Here is a 20,520-nt window from a genome sequence, read left to right on the forward strand (position 1 = left end):
GCAGGTTGCTAACCATTTCCCCTTGGATTAGGGGGGCTTCATTCTGTTCCCTGTCCCCATCTTTAAGTTCAGAGGGCCAGGTAGCCCCAGAACAACTGGTCTTAGTTTTAAAGACTGAGACAAAGAAGCATTAAGTAGCTCAGCCTTTTCCTCATCCTTTGTCATTATGTTTCCCCCCCACATCCAGTAAAGGATGGAGATTCTCCTTAGCCCTCCTTTTGTTGCTAATGTATTTATAGAAACATTTTTTATTGTCTTTATGGCAGTAGCCAGATGAAGTTCTAGTTGGGCTTTGGCCCTTCTAATTTTCTCCCTGCATAACCTCATGACATCCATATAGTTCCCCTGAGTTGCCTGCCCCTTCTTCCAAAGGTCATAAACTTTCCTTTTTTTCCTGAGTTCCAGCCATTCTTACTGCTTGGGATGTGGTAACAGCAACAGATTAATACTAATTCTCTTCAGAGTATTTTTAGTGGCATTTCCTAGACAGACGTATAGAAAAAATCATTTTTCGAAGGAGTGCATCCCTGTCTGTAGCTGATAAAACGTGAGAGCTCTGCTGAGGTCAGTGGAGCTAGGTGATATACATCAGCTGGGAGTCAGGCTGAATGGTATGGTCTATATATTCTACATGTCTTATATTCACTGGGTGTAAAGAGCCAAGAAGGATCCTCCTTCTAGAAAGAGGGCTTCTCACACTGCTCGGTAAATTCAAAACAAACAAAACCCTCAACCTTTCTAAATCCTGTTAAATTGCTCAAAAGATTTTCTCGGTCAGTGATATTGCAAGAAACGTATTGCTTTGGAGGTGACCTAATTTTAACTTTTTCTGAATTGCTTTATGATTAGAGCAGTCACATGCTGAGGTAGGACCCCATTAGTGGATTTAAATCATCTGTTTACTTCTGAAAACGCGCATTGTTATGGGCTCCGCTGAGTATTCCTTTTTTTAAAAAAAAATTTCTTTTTTTTTTCTTTTTTTTTTTTTTCTCTTGCAGGACAGAACATCGCAGCTGTACCAGTTTGGGAGCAAAATATGGAATGTGTTTCACTGCTGACCGAAGGCAGCCAAATGAACAGTATTTATAGTAGTTTGAAAATCAGCAGTTAGCAGTTTCTTCACATTCTAACACTACCCAGCACTTTCCAGAGAGAACTCATTGTTTACAAGAAATCTGCTTTCCGAATCCGTTACGGTGCCCTCCAGCCTTGACTATTAACTATTTGCAAAGGGGAAGCTAATCTACAGTTTGGGGAAAGATGGCAATGGACGAGTACCTGTGGATGGTCATTGTGGGTTTTATCATTGCTTTTATTTTAGCCTTTTCAGTTGGTGCAAATGATGTTGCCAATTCTTTCGGAACGGCTGTGGGCTCTGGTGTCGTTACTTTACGCCAGGCTTGCATTTTGGCTTCAGTTTTTGAAACCACTGGCTCAGTGTTACTGGGAGCAAAAGTAGGAGAAACGATTCGGAAGGGTATCATTGATGTTAACTTGTACAACAACACTGTCCCACTACTGATGGCAGGAGAAGTGAGTGCAATGGTTGGTAAGTAAGACTTTCCTATTCCAAGTAATGTTCGTTGTGCGTTTGTCATCCTGTCCGTTGTGAATATTGTTAATTAAGTCTTCCCATCTTCGGGATCTGCACGTCTGGTTTTGTGTGAATGCAAGGGCCTGTATTTCTTTTTTAGTCTCTTGTGTTTTCTAAAAGCTTCTAATCATTTACATTTTTTAGTGGTTCAGCCATATAACTAATAGAAGAAAAAAATGTTTAACAAAACGGATCATATGTGTGTATTCCTAGGCTACTGGAAAGATTATTTTGGAAGTTTTTATGATGGTACATGGAAAATATGTAAAGACAGCATTTGTGACTGTACAGAAGATCCTACAGAAATAGCAGTTTGCAGTGAATACGTACGAGAAGGAATTACCTAAGTAGTTTAAAAAAATTACAGAAAATCCAAACATATTTGCTTAAAATGGTTGTCTAGATGAGTGACTGCAATTTATCATACACTTCACCCTTTCCCGTGGCAAAACTAAACAGGCAGTAAAGATAGATGGTCACACATCTAAGGTCTTTTTAATTTTTCTGACTCAAACCCACAGCAGTTCAACGTACCTTAGAGCCTGCTCCGCGTGCTTTTGTTTGCAGTTAAATTAATCTCCATTTAGAACAAATAGCATATTCTGGGGTAAGTAACATTAAGCCACGGTATTTACTCTTTGTTTATATGCAAGAGGCTTTGTGAGCTTTTGGAGAGCTCCCTTGAGGATCAGGAGCAAACCTGCTTTTAAAGGGCAGGAGACAGCAGGAAGGAAACCCTTTCACTGTGGGAGAGGCAGCCCGGGCAAGGGGCCAGCCTGCCCACCCCACCACCACTTCTTCAGTCGGGCAGTTCCATGGCATCCCACACCAGGGCGATGTGATTTATACGAGCGTCGCAGAGTCCTCTCTTAGAAAGTGATGCTCCACTCCAAGATTTTCTTCCTCAAACCTCCTTACACCTAACCTAAATATTATTTCCACCTACCCCCTCTGGCCTCCCCACAGTTTTCAGGCAGGACCTGCATGTGAGATAGGTGAACCCATGCAGAGGTCTACTACATGTGGTTATTTTCCCATTTCTTTGGGGAAATCTGGGAAATTTTGGGGAAATTTTTGGAAATTTGGGAAAATTTGCTTTTTTTTTATTTTAATGGATCAAAGTGGACATTGGGTGCTGGTTTCTGGACTTGTCTGAGGTGGCTTTGTGTGCTTGAGAGCAAGGAGGTGTTTCCTTCGGCTTTCACTGCTCCTGAGCCTCCTGAAGTTTGGCCACCTTCCACTGCCCACGGGAAAGAAGGGTTGGTTAGTGAGAAATCACTGCTGGGACCACAGCAGCTTCCCCAAATGGTCCCTCTGTGAGGCTGCCAACTTAAACCACATCAAATGCTCTTGGGCACCCCCATCAGTTCCTCTTCCCTGACGTCTTGCAAGGTCAACTGCAGATTTCTGGTCTTTCCCTCAGTCTGTGGGGTGGCTTCTTTGTACCACTCCATTTGCATCATTTAGCCGTCTGCTTCCCGAGATGGCTCCATCATTTCCCATGGGCGTGTGCCCGGGAGCAGCATACACCGTCTGAAATGTAACTGACCTGCATCTTCTGACCTTCACATTCTTGATACTCATGGTCCCCACAAGGGAAGGGTTCTTTTCCTTTTCTGTATCTATTTATGGCATCCTGATCCTGGCCAGGCAAAGTTTTAAGTCTCAGATGCCCCCTGTGGAGGCAACTGGCCAGAAGCTCAAAGAAAACAACTTATTTGCATGCATATTTACATAAGCCTCTGTGAACTTCATGACCAGTTGCATTCCCTTCCTCCAGTAAGGGCATTAAGAAGAAATTCCACGTTTTAAATCTCAGAATTAATCACAAGTTACAAACTGCAGATTTCAATTTGTTTTTCCTCAAGTCCATCTCCAGCTTTTCTGTGGATGTATGGTATTTTTTCTGTGTTTTCTCTGAGCCTTCCTGGATGTTTTCTTTACCTCTTTCTGGTTTTGTTCTGCATCTCCTCCCCTCCCCGTTCTCTCATGCCTCATGATCATGTTTTTGCGAATGGACTTAGCTTCTGAATTTCGATGAGGCTTAAATGAGTCAACAGTCTGGGAGAGACCAAAAGTCACTGTATCCTCTTTCCAGATGTTGCTGGAAGATCCTTTGATGCTTGTAGCAAACAGCAGATGGTGATTTTTAGGGTGACCTTCTCTCCTAAGAGAGAAGGAAGCAGGGAGCAACGGGATGAAGATTTTTAAATGCAACTTTTTGTAATAATTTGTAGCATATTAAAATGTTGTTTGTTAGGCAGTTGGGAAGGTTTATTAGGGACTGTTGCTCTTGGGGGTAAATTGTAGTACTTCCCTAGCGTTAACGAATTGTCAGATTATTGTCGTGAGTTGCCTGAGTGTTGTTCTAGTGGTCCTGGTGGGAGCAGAAGTCAGCAGCTGGTGTGCCTGGGGAGATGACACCGACAGAGAGGACACCCCAGCCAGGATTACCAAAGCGAAGTCCTAACTCAGTCTTGCGGGCAGCGCGGTACTTGATGGGGGCTCGCGGCTGGCACACAGCACCAGAGACTCAGGAGAACGGATGCGGTGCCTTCAGCAGCGGGGGAGCATGAAACGCGCCCTGAGCCAAAAGCCGGGGCTGCCTTCGTCGGGCCAGTCCCCAGGCAGCCCTCTTTCTTTAGGAGGTAGCAACTGGGAGGAAAGGGTGTGTGGCCACAGTGTTAGCAGGAAGGAAGAGTCTGAATTTGGGGCTCTGTGACAGGTCTAGTGAGCCTCCTGCTTCCTAGTTTACTTTTGCGAAGATAAGAATTGGGAACATGCATTTTACGTTAAAGAGGAGTTAAAGCTTTGATGTAGGTAGTTGCGGCATTGCAAGCCCCAGAGGAAAGTCCTGCTCTGGCTTGATTTGTATTTTGTTCTTTTCCTTAACATGCTTCCTTAAACTTCTTTAGACCACACATTGTCCTTCTCAGACCATCCATCAGTCCTCCACCACTTTCCCTCTTGCTCCCCTGTTTGTTTTCAAGGTGAAGTTGATTAAATAAGAAATAACACCATACTCCCTCTATTCCCCCCTAACAAAAAAAAAAAAACACACAGCCCTAACTACACATTTGCAGTGCAGCTGTGGGTCGGTTGCATTTTCCCTACTTTTTAAACCGAGTATTTTGTAATTACATATATATGGCTGGCTGGCTTATCTGTTTATTTGGCTCTTTACAGATGTTACCATCTGTTTTCTCTTTCACCTCACTTCCACTTGCTGGTCTCTAAGTTCATGTCAAAGGTTTCAAAGTGTGTTTATTTTTATTTTAGTACAGGGGAAGAGTAGCCAAAAAATTAAAGAGCAGGTGTTCCTTGTTTGATCTAGAATTTCCAATAGCAATCGGGGTACCAGTTGTTTTGGGATAGTAACCGAGGCAAGATCAGTTTTACAAACTGGTTGACTTCCAATTGTAGCCGTGTAGGATGCCAGCAAGTCACCATTTGCAGATGGCTCTGTTTCAAGACCTTCAAACCATCCTCTCCTGTTGGAATTGAGGATGGAGGCTGAGATTTCGAATAACAGCATATATTCAGCAACCTTGCTTTATCACCTGTGTCTGCTGCAGCTCTGGTGGCAAGAGCCAGAAAATACGGGATCTCTCATAGCAGTTTGATTGCTGCCAATGGGGCCTCTTAACACATGAAGGCCGTGAAGTCTTAAGATGAAGAAGAGATTTTTCTAAGAATTCTCTAATATTAGGTGAGAACCACAGAAAGCTTGTGTCACTGCCAAAATTATTTTGGTGTCCTGAGTTTAGCACCTCTGCAAGAAGAACAGGGAACCTGGTCCTTGCAATGCGAAAATGATTTGGAGTGCAGAGCTGTGTGCTCGAGGGCTTGCTGGCCGACTGTGGTCTGATCTAACTACGGAAAGTTGGGACTGAAAACAAATATGAGGCATCCTCTCTGGCGCTTGGTGGGTTTTTTTGTCTTTTTTTTTTTTTTTTTTCCCTGCACTCTTTGCAAACATTCTTCCTTGGGCTGTCTGTTGGGACACCAGGCATCGCATTTACTTTATAGACCATTAGCCACCATCCTTAGTTAGTTAACAGATCTTATTTCCTTATGCCAAGGGTATCTTTGGCTACTCCATGACTAAGATAAGCCTTTTCTGCAGTTCTGAATTTCTCCAGTGCTGCAATGAGCTGCAGATGAGAGAGTCCTTATTCCTTCCTCAGTCAGGTTTTCCTACAGAAGACTCCAGATGGCCATGCGTCACTGAGAAGAGACATAAAAACTCCCTGTCCCAGAATCTGAGGCTTTCTCTGGTAGTATCTGAATTTAGGAGCATGGGTAGTTAATTCATGAGACAGTGGATGCCTCCTCACACTGATCACTTGGAGGCTTCCAAGTTCAGCTCTCAGTAATGAGATTTTCTAAGCTTGATGCAGACTGGGTGCAGTTTGTGTATTTAATCAGACCAGCTGTAAATACTGAAAGCCTTCAAAAAAAAAAAAAAGCAAAACTGTTGTGCAGTGTAAAGAGCTTTTAGTAATAAAAAGTCATAAGTAAGATGCAGCATTCAAAGCTATTAAACACTCTTAGTATCTGCTTTTAGAGACAGAACAGGAACAAAACTCTCTTTAGGAGATGTGTGTTGTGCATGTGGAGTGTAGGCAGCGCTCGTAAAAGAATGTGGGTACATGGCGAAGAATTTTTTGCATGACATTATTGTTACTGTTGTTGTTTATACCACATGGTTGGCTTTTTTTCCCTAGGTTCTGCTGTTTGGCAGCTGATTGCATCGTTCTTGAAACTCCCGATATCGGGGACCCATTGCATCGTAGGTGCTACAATTGGATTTTCTCTGGTGGCAATTGGCACGCAGGGAGTCCAGTGGATGCAGCTTGTCAAGATTGGTAAGTGTTGTTTCCTTTTATGCATGAGGGAGTGTGAAATAGTGTGCACTGCCTGTAAAAAACATTCCCAGAAATCTGGTTTGAGCTGGTAGCACTCCCTTCTTAAATTATTTCCCACCCCAGCCCTGTCATTGAGACGATGCACTCACGCCATGTTCATTAAGTGTGTCTCCAGTGGAGAAAGGGGTAAGACACAAGTTGCGCTTCCCCAGTGGTAAGCTGAGGAGACACTGTCCTTCAGAGACATGCTTCAAGGTGACATTCCTCCTCTTCTAATTCTTTTCGTGGCAGCTCATACCACCTCGTTCTTGCTCTCAACAACGCTAGCCATCATGTGAATGCCTACAGTCATGTTTCTCCACCCACCAGCTTCAGGGAGGCAAAAGCTGGGCATACAGCACATGTTTAACTCGCAGCCTCCCACTGCCAAGGTCAGCACAGCCAGACAGGGTTGTGAAGGAGTTTTCATTATTGTTTTGGAAGCCTTGTAACCCAAGTCCCAGCCTAAACCCTGTATTAAAAGGATTTGATGCTGAAGGCACGAAAATACAATTGAGCTTTAGAAAAGTTGGAGCAGTGTGTATTTTTTAAAATTCTGTTGAAAGTAGAAGAGAGTTTGCAATGACAGCAGAATCAATCTGGTAACCATGCCACAAACAATAAATCACTCTGGATGAGATTTCCAGAGCGCTGCCCTAATCCGGTTTTATTGAAATCAGTGGGAGTTTTGCCACCTACTTCAGTTAAATCAGTCCTGGACACTTGCAAATCTGGCCTGCAAAAAATGTACATGCATTATTCATTACAGTTGATGCTTCTATGGCATTTTGGAAATTGAGACTTAACCCTGCGAAGCAGCATGGCATCCTGCTAGACGCTTTCCACTTACTTGCAACATTCGTGGTCATGGTGATTAGGAAATTACAGGGCTTTCTTGGTCCACTTCAAGAAACTACAAGAAACTTTCCTGATTAATTTGATTGCTAAACTTGCAAAATTACTGGGAAATATTTTGGCTGGTGTTTCTAATAGTGCCTAGCATTACTTTGACTTTCGTGAGTGTCAGTAGACATTGAGTTGCACCAGTTGTAAGTAAACATATGGAACATTCATTCCAGTTGTACAAGAACTGTTTTAAATTTATTGCTCATTAACTGCTTTACTTACTTTACTATGCAAGAATACTGTTAATTTCATGTTCCATTCTTCCTTTTCTTCAACACAGTTGCCTCTTGGTTTATTTCCCCACTGTTATCTGGCTTGATGTCTGGAGTTCTCTTTGTGCTGATTAGATTCTTCATTTTAAACAAGGTAAAGAATTCTCACTATTATAATGAGTGCTTGGTATGAAGGCTGTGTTCTAGCCTCCCATTTGAATGCTGGCATTTCCAGCGTTGAAAGTTTGCGGCTTGCTTTTTGGACAGGAGACCAGTAATTTTTTTTTTCCAGCCATTGGAACTGTACTTGCAGTTCTCTTAGCAGTTCCGAAAGCTCAGAGTAAGTGTTTTGACAAGTATTTGAGGCTTAGAAGGTGCTATGTGATAATTAATATTGTATATTCTGTTTTATTAAAGGATAGTACATTGAGATTGCTTCTGTATTAGTACAAACTTGTTGGCATTGACTTAGCCTTACGATAGCCATTCTGACTGCTATTTGAACAGAACAGTCCTCCCTCGGAGATACTCTAATTGGTATTTCACAGCTGTGAAATTTTAAGCTTTGGTTTTCTAGCACATCAGACATTAGAAGATGGGCATCTATATATTTCCTAGATTAATCAAGAAACCTGAATCAATGGGTTTTAGTGACCTCAGTCAAAAGTGGCAGCTTTGAGGTAATACCAGTCCAGATATCTCCAGTGCAGAAGACAATCTACCTGCCACCCAGCATGAACTGGAAAACAGAACACTTTAATCTGCTCTTTCCATTTCTCTCACACCATTCAACTTGCTAGAATGGGGGAGTGCAGCGCATGACAATGACCTAAAGTAAGGGACACTATATTAGCAGTTATACAGGGAACTTAAATAGATGAGGGATTAATTCTTCTGCTATAAATAATACCACCTGTAACCTCAGCTTCATCATCCTTTATTTCTGATGTAAATAAATGTCAGCAATAAATTTGATCGGACTCAACTTTGAATTTAAAATTACTCAGGTTGCATAAAGGATGAGGAAAAGTTCCTCTATTGCATTCAAAACCTAACAGCTTAAGAAACTGGTCATCAAAATCACATGAACTCTGGTATGAAAGCTACATGTTTAAGCATTCAAGAGGCTGAAAAAGTCCAAGATAAGGAATTTGTCTTCTGACTGCCATCTGTGCCATTAACAAAGCAGTAAGATCTGTGGAGCTTCTGGCATAAGCAGGTAGCAGTTTGCGTGTGTGTGTGTGCATAAAAAAGCAGTTTTTTAGCTTGCGAGTCCGTGCCCTGGTGTAGGGGTTCATGCCCTTGTTGGGGATGTATGTGAATAGCAGCTGGCCCTGCGGATACAGCCCGCGCTGCATCACGCCTTGGGTCCGGCGCGTAGCACAGGGCAGCTGCAGCCTTCTCTCGGCTCCCTTTTATAGCTCATGGCAGCAAGAAACAAAGCCACGTGCGCCAGCCCTTAGCTTCGCCAGGCTCTTTGCAAACATGCGGAGCCCCTCAGAAGGCCAAAGCAGTCTCCTCACAAAAGCTCTTTTCCACGGCTAGCACGGTGCGTTTCCGCTGCACCGTCAGCTGAGCCTTTCCTCGTGAGCACCAAGGGCACGAGACAGCGGTGGGCAGCGGGCACAGCACACAGCTGAACATCGCACGCTCGCTGTATGTATGTAACCTGCCTAAAACAGCCAGACACTTAATATGACGAGGATTTCTGTTAGCTGGTGGAAAGTGCCAGGCTGTCTCAGTCAAAACTGAGAGGTTAGGAATAAGGTTTTGCGATGGACGAGTTGCACTGATGCCTGTAGCCCCACCCCAAAAATATCAAAGCCCTGTCCTGCTTGGCACCCTTCAGCTGTGCTGAGTGAAAGGGGCTCCTCATCTTGGAGACAAGATAGGTAAGAAAACACTCGCAGAAACCTGCCCCCAGGTCAGCCAGCAGGTCTGCAGCCAACATGAAAGTACAACCTGTCTCCCTGGTTCCCATTAACAGTGTCAAGCTTCCCCAGAACGCTGGTGCTTGCGGATTTGGTGTTGTGGATTTGGGTGTAACCAGGCAGGTCACCATCCTTTCCTCACCATCCACCCCAAAGCTCCATCTGCCTGGCACTGACTCGGGAGCACGTGTTTTCCTCATGGTGGTTCACGCTGACATTAATCTGGTGGAAAATCCAGCTAATGTTTCCTTTTTTCCCCCCGATTTCTATGCAGGAAGACCCTGTGCCCAACGGTCTCCGCGCACTTCCAGTGTTTTATGCTGCTACCATAGCTATTAACGTGTTTTCCATCATGTACACGGGGGCACCAGGTGAGCGAGCCGTCCGTGGCAGGAGGCACGGGAGGGAGGCTTCCCACAGTGTGTAGTGATGCTCTGCCAGCGTGCTGCCAGGTCACTGTCGACACCACCCGGTTATCTTCTGCGTTAGGAGTTAACAAGGGCAAGAGTAAATCATACACCTCCCCGCATGCTTCTATTCGTGTATGTGTTTTTGTGACTCCCTCCTGATCACTCGGGTTAGCGGGGAAGAGCGCACCTACCAAAAAAATCCCTCTTTAGAGGAAGGGGAAATGCTGAGCTGCCAGCTTCGTCTTCGTAAATCTGAGCACGTGTTGAACTCTCAGAGGTATTTCAGATATTCGCATCGGGGAGGGAGGTTCAGAGTGGGCGGTGAGAACAGGTAGGCTGTTTGCACTCAGCCTAACGCTCCACTGAAATCGGCAGAGTCACTGTTCTGGCAGATCTGGCATGGAGACTATTAATTAAATTTACTTCTTTATTTCCCTTCAATGATAAGATTGCCTGAGCCTATTTCTGCATTTAATGCATGTTCTTTCTTGGGTGCTGTGTTTCCATTGCAACTCAGTAGAAGGAAATTATATGTGTCACTTTCAGGACTTTGTTTATATTTTCGTATATTTGTATATTTTATGTGCATTTAGATGTTTGGGTTTATATTTGAACTTACATTTATGTTTTATATTTCTGTTTGTATATTTATATTCACACATTTTATGTTTATATATTTGCGTTTATATGTTTATATTTAACCTTACTTAAACAGTCTATATTTAAACATGCACTTGAAGCAAAAAAGTTCAGAAAAAAGATGTTCAATGCTCTCGACTACTTTATTGAAGACTTTGGTCATTAAATGTTATCTTTAGATTAGATTATTGCCCCAGAGCTAGGAACGAACAGGCAATTGAAGAGAGACTCCTGAACATGCTCCTGAATTAAGAAAGCAGGCTTAGAAAGTGACCTTTTCTGAATAGAAATTTGTTTCCTCTAAAACCTGACATGCTAGATGTATTAGATAAATGCAGTTGGTAGGCTCTACTCCATAGCATAGCATTACTGAAATTAATAAAAAGCTTAAGAACTTCCCACTTTGAGGGTAGCATAACTCAACTATTCCTTTTTCTTAAGTCTAAATGGCTGTGTATCCAAGATGTTTCACAGTAAATCAGCTGTATAACCAACATTTCCTCATTAGTTGTACTGTAGAAGTAGGTCAGGCACTCTGCAGTGACTCATTAAGCAAAACAAATGAAATAAGAATCTTAATGTCCCTTCTGTTTCAGCTTAGCAGTCTCTAAAGTGCATAAATAGAAAGGTGGGACTCCATTTTTCATACTCAGGAAATACATATTTACTCTCCAAGGCCTCTGTCCTGGCAACATTTACCCACAAGGATGAATTAATCACATAGGTTGCAGGATAGGCGTGCATACATGGGATTGAAAGATCAGAGTCCAAGCTCTTTCTTCATTAAGGGTCTGGTCATTTAATTGAGCAAACGCAAGTTGCTCTGTTGGGGGGATACTTACAGGAACACGAGTTACTGACATGATTGTGCATTGCAGGACTGAAACCTCAGCTCTCAAGTGGTACATTAAGCTATTATCATAAGCAGATAATGGCTTAGATTAAGCTAAGTATCAGGCTTTATTGACCAGAGCAAAGGTCAGGTAAATACTTACCCTAATGGGCAGCACAGTTTAACATGCATTAGTGTATAAAATCACTGCAAACTTGTTTTAGCAGCCCTAATGTGGGAGTTTTGCCCCTGACTTCTTTGGACATAAGGTCACGGTGGGGTAACAGAGAATTGGAAGACTAAACCTGCAAATGTTTAGTTGCATGTCAACTAGACCTTTAAATACTGCACTAACTGATATATATGTTAAAAATGATCGGCTCATTCATGTTGGTTTTGAATACATTTTGAACATGGGCTTTTCTGCAGCAGACTGCTCTTCCACTGCCTGAGGTAATTAAGTCATGTTAACTTACTGTTTGCTTGGGTTTTGTTTCTTTGTCTTCACAGTACTGGGACTGGTACTGCCAATGTGGGCCATTGCTTTAATATCAGTTGGCGTATCCTTAGTATTTGCTATCTTAGTCTGGATTTTTGTGTGCCCCTGGATGAAGAGAAAAATAGAAAGTAAGTAGTTGCTTGATGAAATGCAAGTGATGTAAAATAACGGAAAATTTAATTTCAGAGCTAGAAGTTACCTTGAGAGGTCCCCTAGTCCAGTCCCCACCCACAGGCAGGATGTGCTTAAACTACTCTTCATGTATTTGTGTAACCTGCTCTTAAAAACCTGCAATGGGAGAAATTCAAAACCTTGTTAGGCAATCAACTGCAGTGCTTACTGTTTCTAGAGTCTAGCAGAAAGAGGAAAATAAATCCTGGAATATAATCCATTTTATATTTTATTAACAAAATTTTGAAGAGGAAAAATCTGGCAGAATTATTATCTTTAAATGACTTCTTTAACTTTCCAGTAAGCTGGGCTGATCACAGCTTTTAGCTTTACAGTGTCTTGCTTCTTTGCTTTGCTACTCTCAACAAATGCAATGTTTAAAATGCAGAGAAAAGTTTCAGATTTCATTAATAAATGAGGAGCTCGGTGTTTTACTTCAGTTACCTACTTTGTTGAATTTTGTAGGAAGAAACAAAGATGCCCTTGAATTTTCTCAGATGAATGTAGTAAAGATAAGTGTTAGAAATAAGTAAAGAATGTGTATGAAACGGAGCCAGGTTATTGTATCCACATTGATCTGTGCTGTTAATGCAAACAGTGGAAACATAAGCCGCAAGACGGATAGGTTGGGTTTAAAATGACAGTACTATTATTTCCTTAGGCCGGTTAAAGAAAGACGCTGCACTGTCAAGGATATCAGATGAAAGTCTTGATAAAATTCAAGGTGAAGAAACACCAGTCTTTAAAGAGCTTCCCGGTGCCAAAGCATCTGACGAGAGCACAATTCCCCTTACTGGCTCAGTAACAGAAGCTGCTGGGGCATCAGATACTATTGCAAATGGAAACCATCCACGTGTACCATACGGTAAGAAACTAAGACAGCACAGAGGGTTTATTTTCTCCCTGTTTTGATAGGGTTTCTTAGCTGCAAGTAGGTCTCTGTTGTAAATGGTAAGTCAGTGTTTGGGGTTTCCAGCTCCAGTCCGTCTTCAGCACTTCTTGGGAAAGATGCTCATTTACAAGTGACATTTTCTAGAGAGGACTTAAAAACAATTACGTTTTGTTTGGCTGTATTTCAATTTTACAAACAGCTGAAAACAAAAATTACTTCCCTTTTTGCTTTACTTTGTATCCTTAATGGTGTTTCCATCCTTTTAAGCAGTGGAAAAATACAGAGAACACAAATTGCTGATGTATGAAGGTTAAATTCAGCATAAAGATGATTAGCATACTACCACAGGAGATGAAAAGATTTGGGCTTTAGTTGACAAACGTATGACCATTTGGAGTGTGTCCACTAGAAAAATCTCACGCATTGTTTTTTGAACGTATATTTATAAGAAGTAGCCCTGTGTGCATAAAGCTCTTTCTGTTCTCCCACATAGTGGGTTCGCACCCCCTGCTTAGTGGTCTGCTGACTTTGGTATCACTTTGCTAACATCTACACAGCCCTGTATTTGGTTAATAAGTGTCTAATATATTCAACTGACTCTTACAAAATCGAATAAGTCATGACGTGAAGCCCTTTGAGTGTGTGCTTCCAGTTTAAAAATAGCTAAAACCAGCTCTGAATGTTGCACAGTGGAAATCTGAGAAGTCAGGAAATGAAAAAGATAGTTTCTTCTGAAATACTGCCTTATCTGTGACATGTGTCCTACAGTGTACACTAATGTTAAATGTGTACAGTGGGAATAACTATTGTCATGTTCATAGATAAAAGATATACAAAATGTTGGAATAGCTGAGAAAATATTTCTGCAGGACATGAACTTTTTTGCGTTGTTTTTTCTAATTATTTTTAAAAGTTATGTAAATGTCTCTTAAACGTAGGTACTTTGGAAAGGTGACCTCATATTCAGTATGAAATTACAGTAAACAACCTTTCCTGAAGTCCTTATTCAACGTGGACAAAACCTCAGAAAAAATACAGCTTATTTTACAATAAAGGAATTTTATAGAAATTACTTTTTCAAAGAACCTAATGATTTAACTTTCAAGTATCACCTTTGAGTAGCCAATCTCAGCGTGTCTGGGTGAGACCCAACACTGGAACGAAGCTCTTTTTGCACTCAAGATGAGAGAATTTATTTTGCGCTGAATTGAATCTTGGCTTACTCGCTCCGTATATTACAAATTGATCTTCTTTGTCCTGTGCTCTCAGATCGCTGCCATTTTATTGTCTCGCGAAGTGGGAGGGAGGGGGCTTCTGTGTGACGTTTCATAGAAGTAAAACCTCTAACCCTCTGCCTTTTTAGGAAGGGCATTTTCGATGACGCACACCTCAGTGAAATCACCTGTTTCCAATGGCACCTTCAGCTTTGATGGCCAGATGAGGAGCGATGGCCACGTTTATCACACTGTGCACAAGGACTCAGGTTTATACAAAGACTTGCTCCACAAAATACACCTGGACCGGGCCACCGATGAGCGGCCCGCTCAAGAAAACAACTACAAACTGCTACGACGCAACAACAGTTATACTTGTTACACAGCTGCTATTTGTGGCATGCCCGTGCATTCCTCCTTCAAGGCAGCAGATACATCAACTCCAGAGGACAGTGAAAAGTTAGTGGGCGACACAGTTTCCTACTCCAAGAAGCGAGTTCGCTATGACAGCTACTCCAGCTATTGCAACGCAGTGGCCGAGGCAGAGATCGAGGCGGAGGAAGGTGGGGTGGAAATGAAGATGGCCTCTGAACTCGCAGATACTAACCGCCCCCCAGTTGATCCTGTGGAAGAGGATAAGGAAGAGAAAGACACGTCTCAGGTCCATCTACTTTTCCACTTCCTCCAGATCTTAACAGCCTGCTTTGGATCCTTTGCCCATGGAGGTAATGATGTCAGGTAAGAGGACGAGATCTCCCAAACCAGCAATTTTACAGTTTAAGTGCTTGGAGCAAGGTTTGCCAGCTTGGCCAGCCGGAAGGTGTCTTCCTTTCTGCAGGCAGATGATTGTCAGGGCTGTGTTTTGCAAAGCTTGTAACACTGATGTCCCCGGTGCTTTCCAGGAGTTGGGCTGCTCAGCCTACGCTTTATTTTCTTCTCAATGGTAAAATCTTGTTTATTCGCTGCTAAATAATTTGCAGTAATTAGTTTAATTCAGGTTTAATTTTGGCAATCTTGGAGGCACTGAGACTCCTCCGGGCATGCCAATCACTGTAAAAGCAAACAGGACAGTCCCAGCCCCGCAGAGTTTGCAGCCTATTTTAACTGCAGGATTGGACACCATCAGCAAATGATAGGTTTAGACTATTTTTCTCATTAGATAAATTTCATCTCTTGTCACATTGAGAAAAGAGGTGTGTGCAGAAGGTCTTCATTTTGATTGCTGCAGCCCTTACAGACTTCCCTTTGCTGAATCTTTTGCTTGGAGTTTTCCAGGAGTCTAGGACCAGGTGAGGCAGTGTATCGCTCAATAGCCTAGAAAATCAACAAGACTTAACATTTGAGTCCTACTGAAGTTCATAAGCTGCATATACAACTTCTCCAGCTGCCACAGTTCTCTTACCAAAATAAAGGGAGCTACTCTCAGGGAGCTCTGGACATGTCCCTGTGCCCCATGTGGAGAGGGGACAAGGGCTATGGCTCATCTCCAAGCACTCATTTAAGAAGCTTCCCATCTCCTGGCATAGCTCTGGTATGCAATACTTCCCAGCAGGAGTTTTATCAGAGCCACTATCACCATTGAGTTTGTCCATGAGTTTGGAAGAAGCCAGTGAGTTCATCCTTCAGTCATTTGGCATAAGTGTCTCTGTCCTTAAATCCCCTGGCATTAACATAATTTCCCAGGAATAAAGGAAAAGGATCATCCTTCCAGGAGTCTGTCTCTCATGTTCATATTGACTCAGCTGACGAAATCACGAAGTTAGTCTCAGAAATGCTTATTTGCACCTCTTTGCCCTCTGTCATCTGGTCAGACCCCTGTGAAATAGTGTCTCTTTACTCACCTTTTAGTCACTCTTTACTCACTCATTTGCCAACTTCCTTGCCTTCAAAGGCTCGGCTCTGTTTTATTCCACAAAGTAGAAGACTTTTGACTGAAGGACGTAGGATGTTGGCTCAGGGTGGAGCATTTTATACCTTCCTCATGTGCACGCGCATCGCTCATCTGCTTATAACACTGCTTCGTCTGCAGGGCCCCATTGCACCGCGCCATCTCGGTGGCACGTGGCTGAAGGGCAGTTCGTGTGTCTTTCCTCTGTCCCTGGGAACATTGCATATTTTTCCTTTAGGATTTGGCTGGACTGCCTCTTCCCTAGGCCTGGAGCAATCCACTTGGTATTTAGTAGGTGCTCTTTCCTGTATCACGATAAAGTCCCCTGAGTAATCCACCCAGAAGCTGCTTGTTGAAGCAGTGCTCCTTATTTGGGTTGTAGCTGGAGCCGTACTGAGTCCCCTTCCCGCTGAACCCTTGCCATGTCAGCCGTGCCCTGCTGGTGTCGGTTTCAGCATTTGCAGCGTTCATAACTTTCGTAGTCCTCCTTAGGCATCTGGGCAAACGCTGTCCCACCCAGCAAGGAGAACGCTTATTGCTCCTCTCTCTTGTCAGCCACCCAATTTAACTCGCAGCTCATCTCGAAAACACTTGCAAACATGTCTCTTCCTTCCCCGTCCGTCCAGTGTCCTGGGAATTCGCAACAGGGCTTTCTGAAGAGCCTTCTTGTCCTCACTCTAGTTATTACTTCCTTCATATCCATAGGGATCTGGCTCCAGGAAGGAGCCCAGGGTCCTTTTCTCCTCTGGATCGGAGGGCATCGGTGCAACTTTCTTTCCTCTCAGATGGTCTCCGCTAATCACGACTTCTGCTCTGAGCACACTGGGCAAGAGTGAAGACCCATGGAGGCCGGTACCCATGCTCTGCAAGTGGCCACCAGTGAGTCCTGAGAGGAATGTAGGAAAAAGGATAAACACCACTGATACTTCTTGTAATGTACCCTGGAAAGTATCATTGCAGAAAGTTCACAGCCTACCACAGTAGGTGCCCCTGCTCCTTCATTCCCTGTAGATGATGTCTATACATACTCCTCAAGGACTCAAATGTTTATGGAAGCATCACTTGCCTTTTCTGTAGGAGGCAAGGGTAGTAGAGTTTCTTAGAAATGATTTGTAAGGATGCAGTCAGTTCAGAAATCAAATTTGGTGTTGATGGGAGCTGGGCAGGATGAAAGACAAGGTTTAGACTGCAGTATGCTTTGTTGCATCTTACAGCCTAATTCCTCCATAATTCTGCATTTGGACTGGCTTGTTGCCTTGGCAATATCCTTTCCTGAAAATTCCTGTTTTTTAGTGTTTTGCATATCTCTACTTCTGTCAGTGATCCTACCAAATTTGCCAGCAAGCATGTGTTTTTATTAAATGCTGTTTATCCCAAAATCTCTTCTTAAGCTGAATTCATGTAATTGCAAAACTAAAGAACAAGTTAGCTTCATTTTGTCAAAGCTGGTAGAAATGCAAGGTGGCCATGGGTGTAGGATTGCATAGGATCCAATCCTTGCAATTGTGCTGAGTTACAGCTAAGCAATAAAAATTAGAGAGCCCTTTGCATGCCAAAAAGGTTGAGTAGGTAAAACACTCTGGGAATGCAGATATCTATCCTGTGGATTACGTAGCAGAGATATTTTGCCAGTCTTTGTCTAGCAGGGCAGAAGACTTCTTCCTGGGCTCTTGGCTCCTCCACATGTCGCATAAAGATCTGCAGAGCTCAAAAGGCAATGCGTTGTTTTAAAAATAATACAGTGGAACCTACCTAGTAGCACAGCTTTCCATTCCCATTTCTGTAAGAAAGCAAGCTTTGGCAATCTGTCTTCTGCCAAAGGCTGCTATCATTTCATCTCCCTCCTTCGTTCACCTTCCTTCTGCTCATTTTAGGTGCTGCTGTGAAGCTCCTTCTCTGTTTTTCTTCTCAGCCTTGAATCCTGCTGTTAAAATCCCGCTTTCCTCTGCATTTGGTTTTAAGCTCCTCACTCATATGTTTAGGGCAGCACCTCCACTGTCCGCATCTTTTTCTTTGGACTTGTCTCCTACAATTTCCTTCCCTGTTCTGGAACTCACTGTCATCCCACATTTTCCATTTATTTTCCATCAGGCTGTTTGCTGGTATTCCTTGAAGGGACAGGAGCAGATAAGAGGAACAAAGAGAGAAAAATTAAAGGCTAATATAAAAATTTAAAACTGCAGGTAGTTAAATGATTGGCCTGTTTTAGAGCCTATTTAAGCATGAGGCATACTGTATGGACTGAACCATGTTGCAGCTCAGAAACACTTTATGGAGCAGAAATGCCCCATATAGTTTGGATAGCACTTCAGCGGGCAAAAAATCATATGGAGATCTCCTGTGTGTCATTGTCCAGGCTTTTGCCCTGGACCTGGAAGAATTAAATCAGTATTTTGCCTTCGACTGCAGAACTGACTCGTAATAAGGATAACTAGACCCCAGTTTCTTCCAAGATGATGCTTTTTAGCATCGTAACGATACCAGCCATCTTTGCTGTAGGCACTGATGTTTGTATCGCTCGGGGCTTGTGTTTAGGCTGACATCAGCAGGGATCTTGGCTGGGGCCGTTGTGCGTTAAAAGAAACAGGGAGTCATGGTAACTCCTTATTTGGGTGACTCTTTTGTTCAGACCATCCCCTCCTGCCACCCTGCCGCAGAGCTCATATGCGCTGTGTCAAGGATGCTGGAGCCCTTCCAGGGCTGGGACTAACTGAGCCGGGCTGAGAGCCTTGTGACACCATCGTGCACATGGGCTGAATGAAATCTAAAGAATTTAAAATCCCAACTAAATGTGTTGGGACAGAACTGCTGAAAAAAAAGAAAAAAAAGTTGTTGTTGGACTTAATTAGCGGCGCCAAGTGAGCAGGTCCCACTGGCTCAGCACCCGCGCACAAAGGGAGCACGTCAGGTCATTGCAAGGGCAGCGGGAGAATAAAAAGGGCAGGATGGAAAAAAAGACCTGGGCCAGGAGCGTGACACAAGGAGAACTGCCAGCTTCCTAAATGCTTATTCAGAGCCAGCTTTCCAGAGGGGCCAGGAGGCTGGGCTTTGTTGGCTGGCGGGGATTATATGCACCTATGGTTGAGTTGGACTGAGTTTATTTTCTGCAAATATCGGTTGTTTCAGCAGGAAGGGTGATGATCCGGAGCTGAGTGCTGCAGCTGCAGCAGCCCACCTGTATAAACGCATGTAGTGGAAGAGTCACTGAAGCTGTAGGGATTATGCTGCATTTCAAAGTCTGGAAGCATGTCTGAATTAAATAGTTCCCAAAAGCGAGGGCAGTTGGGCAGGCTGTTTTAGGAAATGGCTAGAGAGGATTGCTAACCCCATCGCTGTCTCCTGTGCTCAGGACAGCAGTGGCTGTGCCTGCTTTGCTACTGGGTTGGGAATGAGAAAGCTATGAGCAAATGGGTGCTTTGGCCCCTCAACCCATCCACGCAAATGGGAAGATGCTTTTGTTGACTCAAGCAACCTCTGGAGCTTGTTATTCCTTGAATACTTGCAATCGAAGTGGGATGACCCATGAAAAGATGCTGTATCTGCTCTTTATGCTGTGAAAAAAGCCTGAGCCTTGTGCTCCTACACACCTGTCTGTGCGTGTGTTTAGTCTTTTCTGGTACAGATCCCTTCTCCTATAAATGGGTAGCCTCTTCTGTCCCTTCCCACCCCGCCTCTCCACTTCAGGCCATCATTCGTGCTGCCACAGGAGAAACCCTGGGGATAATGGAAAGAGCCGCGTGCCCTGGCTCGTGTGAGCAGGCATCTACCCTGGGCTTGTGGCTTCCAGCCACGGAGGAAGGTGGGTTATTATTGTGACGGCCGCAGGAACCAAGATGCTCCAGCTGAACAGGGCGAGCACAGACCATGGAACCCACCCTCGTCTGCGCACGCCAGGGTGCGGGCGGCACCGAGCGTTAGCTGGTACGTGCCGTAGGGAGGAGGAACCTGCTTGCAGCCGTTTCGCAGTGGTGGTGGTGGGGGATCACGGTTTTGCTCAGTTCCTGCTGCATAAATTTTGTGAATGTGGCTGCTCTAATTAAATTTCACGTGGCTTCAGGACTACCCTTGTGTATTCATACCTAGATTTTATAGGAAAAAGGGTTCATTCCTGTTAGAGTCTGCAGGTAATGCCGTATAGATTTATGGCACGAACTTGACAAAGAATGTCTCTCTTATTATCCAAATTATATAGGCTACATTACTGAAGACAGGATTTAAAACTATTTCAGAGCTATAGTAAGAATGTTTAGCATTTTTTATATATTTCTACAAGTTCTGTCAGTGTTTTTAGGGAAACTGAACTGCTACCAGATAGGGAATTCATTGTTATGCACAGCAATACAAGAGAAACTAGGAAATACCTGCTTGCCCAAAATACAGGGAGCGGAAACTTCTCCTTTCACCTCCCTACAGACTTCACTGGGG

The 20,520-nt window shown here is 43.5% G+C and overlaps 1 protein-coding gene across 1 annotated transcript in view; it reads left to right on the plus strand.

Moving 5' to 3' along the window:
• Positions 1-444: 444 nt before the first annotated feature.
• Positions 445-20,520, plus strand: part of SLC20A2 (solute carrier family 20 member 2) — a gene marked incomplete at its 3' end in the record, with an annotated part of 32,441 nt that continues 12,365 nt past the window's right edge. The window contains exons 1-7 of the mRNA XM_081999265.1: positions 445-1,549; positions 6,322-6,462; positions 7,688-7,773; positions 9,825-9,921; positions 11,942-12,058; positions 12,763-12,966; positions 14,357-14,945. Coding sequence (XP_081855391.1) covers positions 1,261-1,549; positions 6,322-6,462; positions 7,688-7,773; positions 9,825-9,921; positions 11,942-12,058; positions 12,763-12,966; positions 14,357-14,945 — 1,523 coding nt within the window. The 5' untranslated portion in view covers positions 445-1,260. The remainder of the gene's footprint in view (positions 1,550-6,321; positions 6,463-7,687; positions 7,774-9,824; positions 9,922-11,941; positions 12,059-12,762; positions 12,967-14,356; positions 14,946-20,520) is intronic.

This window comes from Phaethon aethereus (assembly GCF_964289735.1).
Source record: "Phaethon aethereus genome assembly, chromosome: 4".
In the NCBI taxonomy this organism is placed as follows: domain Eukaryota; kingdom Metazoa; phylum Chordata; class Aves; order Phaethontiformes; family Phaethontidae; genus Phaethon; species Phaethon aethereus.